This window comes from Cynoglossus semilaevis, chromosome 11 (assembly GCF_000523025.1).
Source record: "Cynoglossus semilaevis isolate Cse_v1.0 chromosome 11, Cse_v1.0, whole genome shotgun sequence".
NCBI classification, from domain to species: domain Eukaryota; kingdom Metazoa; phylum Chordata; class Actinopteri; order Pleuronectiformes; family Cynoglossidae; genus Cynoglossus; species Cynoglossus semilaevis.
In genome coordinates, this window is record NC_024317.1 from 4,100,583 (window position 1) to 4,104,792 (window position 4,210).

Sequence of the window (4,210 nt, forward strand, 5' to 3'; positions counted from 1 at the left end):
CAATTACAGTAATTAACTGACTACTAATTGCATGACGGTATGGTGCAAATTAATGCGTGTATGTTTACAGTAAATCACTGCATCTTCCATACCGAGCCTTAGAGTGAAGTACTGAAATACCAACTGATTGTAACATAATGTGTACTTTCTGTAACTATGCAGTGATTACACCAAAGTAGCAGCATTTTAAATTAAAGTATCCAGTAATTAAACTACACATTACTTAAATTTCGCAGTTTCTCCCTCTGGAGTACAGAAACTGTATTTGACTGTACTACAAACACGTGTTTATATTAGTAGTTTCCCTGCGTACATTTCAATATAAACACAATAGGAGTCACTGTATTCTTCGTCAATGTTCACACAATTCGACTCAAACCATAACGCCGATGTGCGGAGATTCTGTGTGTGTGTACGCCGTGACGCAATAAACAGACTAAATTAAAAATGACAGACAGCTCCCGCGGAGCTTCAGCTGTCGTCCAAGAAAAACAGACAGACGGAAGAGTAATGCCAAGAGAGAATTTCTCCATCATTTGCTTCTGTTCATGACAACATATTTTTAGCGTCTCCCTGCTGGAGACTCCTCTCGTCCTGAACTAAAACACTTCTGGTATTTCCTCATTTTGACAAATAAGCAGATTTCCTTTCTAAACACAACAAAACTTTAATGTTCCTTAGAGAAAACAAATGTTGATGATCTTATTTACTCTGCTTAATGAAGTCTGTTTATTTGTGTGCTTTTGAACCTCACATCCTGCTGACCGTTGAACGTGTTTGATCCTAATGATTTTCTCCTCTTCATCGCGGGAACCTAATGATTTTCTCAAATGTCCTTGGTTGTCCCTGCACCACAGGAAGTGTAAACCGACCAGGCCCGGTCCCTGCCTTCCTCAGGAGTCCGCCTGTCATCCCACCCCCGCTGGACATGAAACCCTTCCTCCAGTTCCCGCTGGAATCTCCTCATCCAGCCAGCATCGGCCTCTTCCACAATTTTACCACAGTGAGTGCTTAGACACACACACACACATTCATGCACACACAGAGACGTACACCTGGGCTCAAAGCTGTCTCGAACGTGTCATCATCTTGTTTCTTTTTAATGGAAAGTGCAGCTTGTATTCACGTGAGGCTCTGCCTCCAGAGCGTGAGCAGTGATAAAGTGCTGAGGATTCATATCACCAAAATGATAAGGTGACAGCTGTTTACATTTGATTCTGCAGAGTGAGTTTCCGTATAATTGAGAAAATGTTTGACTGCAATAAAATGAGTTACAGCTAATCAATTGTACAAGAGGCACAGACGTATATTCTCCACAGTCAGCGTTTTCTACGGCTCCGTCTCATTTCCAGATTAGGTTTCACACGAAGGTCAGTGCGGTGACAAACAGTCACACACACAAACACACACACACTTCAGCTTACATGCATGCATTCAAGTAGAACGCACCCTTTCCACCAGTTTATGATTAATTCTCTTTTGTTAAAGATATTCAGTTTGTTGAATTTACGTAATTTAAATAACTATCTATCTGCATGAGAAAGATTCACACTGATATACTGTATGCCTAATGATCAGCCTGCTAATCTACAGGAGAACAGTCTGACAGAAACAGTCAGTTCAACACCACAGCAGCTGGTGTTTAGTGTTGACTTTGTCATATTGACTGGTCGAAACCTGTGCAGCTGCGTTGATCAGCAGCTGTCGTTGTTTGTGTGTCTTCATCTCTGTCACCATGTCTTTTTGTGGAAATGAAAACTCTATGTAATATGTTTAGTCACAATTCCACAAGGCAGATCATTATAGATGCAAAACCTTTTAGTCTAAAGTTTTATATATATTCCAGGCAGCATTTTGCTCTTATTCCAATCCATTCGTCCAAACTAAGCTGCGGTTTTCATCAACATTCATTTTTGGCTAAGAAACACGTATAGATTTTGACTGACTCCGTGCAAATACCAAACACCTTTTTTAAAAATCTATAAATGTATCCAAAAATAGATTTTAAACGGGGTTTCATTTTTAGACCAAATATACTGTTTCCCCTGGAGCTCACATGAAGAAACTCGTCTCTCGTTCGTAGCCTGAGCAGAGGATGAGAGGCTGAATAAAAACCACAGTTTGCTTCTGGCTGCTTAAAGAGGGAAACACCCAGTGCTGTGGTTGTTGACCTCCAACAAGAGGTCAGAAAAAATCCATCCGAGTCGTCTTCAAATCAGGGAAATAAACAAGTCACCCGTGCGATGACGTGGCTCAATTATACATTTGACCTAGAAGCAGGTTATTTAAGAATATTCAGGAATGTGTGAGGCTGTAAAGGTGGATAAAATAAGAAAGAAAAATATACTTTATGGTTTGTTGTCAAATCATATGTAGTGAAATTTAGAAAACAAAGAGATAGATTTATAAAACAGCACAACAGTACATGCAGGTAGATAAAAAGCCAAATGTTAAAGGTTAACGCTCTCTTACAAATTTAACATCTTCCATCTAAAATCACCATCAATGCAACATAATTATCACCCCATTAAAAAAATATATCAAAGCACTACACTCAGAATATATTTGTTGTTTTGATAAAAAGGGAGATTTTGTAGGAACCAAACATAGTAGGAATGTGTGTAGACACACAAAGCCGGTAATTATAGGCCTGTTTTAACCCCAAGAATTAAAGCTTTGAACCTCACCCAAGAACTCAGGCACCAACAGCAGCACCAGCTGCTGTTAAGAAGGAAGAAAAAAAAATCACATACTCCTGTCCACATCAATCACTTCCTTCTCTCCAATTCACTCTCCTTTTTTTAAACTTCCACCTCGTCCTCCTCCATCCTTCGTTTCTGCCTCTGTCCTTCACCCCCTCCTCCCCCGAGCCTCATTTATGTAGTTGAACCTTTCGGTGCACTGTGGTGAAGAAGACACTTCAACGCTGCCTTCCTCATTTTCTCCTGCGGTGCTGCATCTCTAATGAGACCTATGTGTTGTTTCTGTCAGATGGACCCTGTCCAGAAGGCCGTGATGACACACACCTTTGGGCCACCCGTGGTGAAGACAAAACGGCCGATCATCACCTGCAATGTCTGCCAAATACGTTTTAACTCAGAGGTAGGACGGCTTCAAAGGCTGGAAGATTTACTTTTCTGTATAAAACTTGTTTATAGTATAATAACAAATATCCTGAATTTTATGTGAAGTGTCTCTATAGAGACACAAACATTGGAAGTTGCAGTGATTTTTTTTTACCAAAAATATGCGAGTGTTCACAAAATCTACCTTTATTTATTTAAATAAATGCAGACACACTGAATGTGGGGTGATTTCTAGCCCAGGTTCCAGATGTCTCGAATTTTATTTTTACACTCCTCTTTAAAGTTCCTTTGACAATTCATACTGTTTGGTTTATTAAATATTTAGTTTTCTCTCGTTTGAACCTAGTGTTTACAGAAATACCTTCACAGAAAGCAATTCTAGATGTGATTTAAACACAGAGTTTTCATCTTCAGAAACTACTACGTTAGACACAGAACCACACGTCAAAATGCAAAATGTTGGACATGTGCCTTTTCAAACATCCTCTGATATTGTAGAGCTCCACTCAGACTCATTGCAACCATCCACACGCATTAAATCATGACCTAAAATGTTACTTGGCTGAAACCAGAGTTGGCTGCTGATTGACTGTACAGCTGAAGCAGGTAAAAATATGGTCCACAGATTTTCAGGTCTAATTTTAGCCTCCTCGGAGAAGGAGAATGGGAATACTGCTTGTGTACAAACAAGCCATGACATCAACGTGGCACTCTGTTGTATCTGGGGCCAGAAAGAAATTGGATGAAAGTCTGGGTGTGGAAATGTAATCCAGGTGTCATCATCACTAAGATTAAGCTTAATATGATACGTTTATAGGTCACTGCTGACCAGATTTAATTACAGGACCGTAGGACGTGTCATGTTGAAGTCTAACTAATGTGAATTTGTCCTGAGAGCTGCGGCTGAAGCTGATGGAGCACATTTATAGCATTTCAACTGTGACAGGGGTGAGTGAGTGTGTGTGTGTGTGTGTGTGTTTAACACCCGTGTAGGACGAGTGTTAATTTAACTTTGAAAAACAAATAATAATGTGGCCACATAAAACCCAGCCACAAGACGACATGATTTATTACAAAAGTAAAGGGTGGAGGTCGGAGACAGACAGAGGACAGAGACAGACAGA

At 40.0% G+C, this 4,210-nt stretch overlaps 1 protein-coding gene across 2 annotated transcripts in view; it reads left to right on the forward strand.

Annotated features, from left to right (window-relative positions):
* Positions 1–4,210, forward strand: part of LOC103385959 (zinc finger protein 385A-like) — a 17,401-nt gene that overhangs the window by 7,589 nt on the left and 5,602 nt on the right. The window contains exons 2-3 of one of the 2 annotated variants that reach the window (XM_008320005.3): positions 858–1,003; positions 2,992–3,102. In XM_008320005.3, coding sequence (XP_008318227.1) covers positions 858–1,003; positions 2,992–3,102 — 257 coding nt within the window. Of the gene's footprint in view, positions 1–310; positions 1,004–2,991; positions 3,103–4,210 lie in introns of those variants that run through there. The other variant, XM_025060351.1, reaches the window with a different exon arrangement.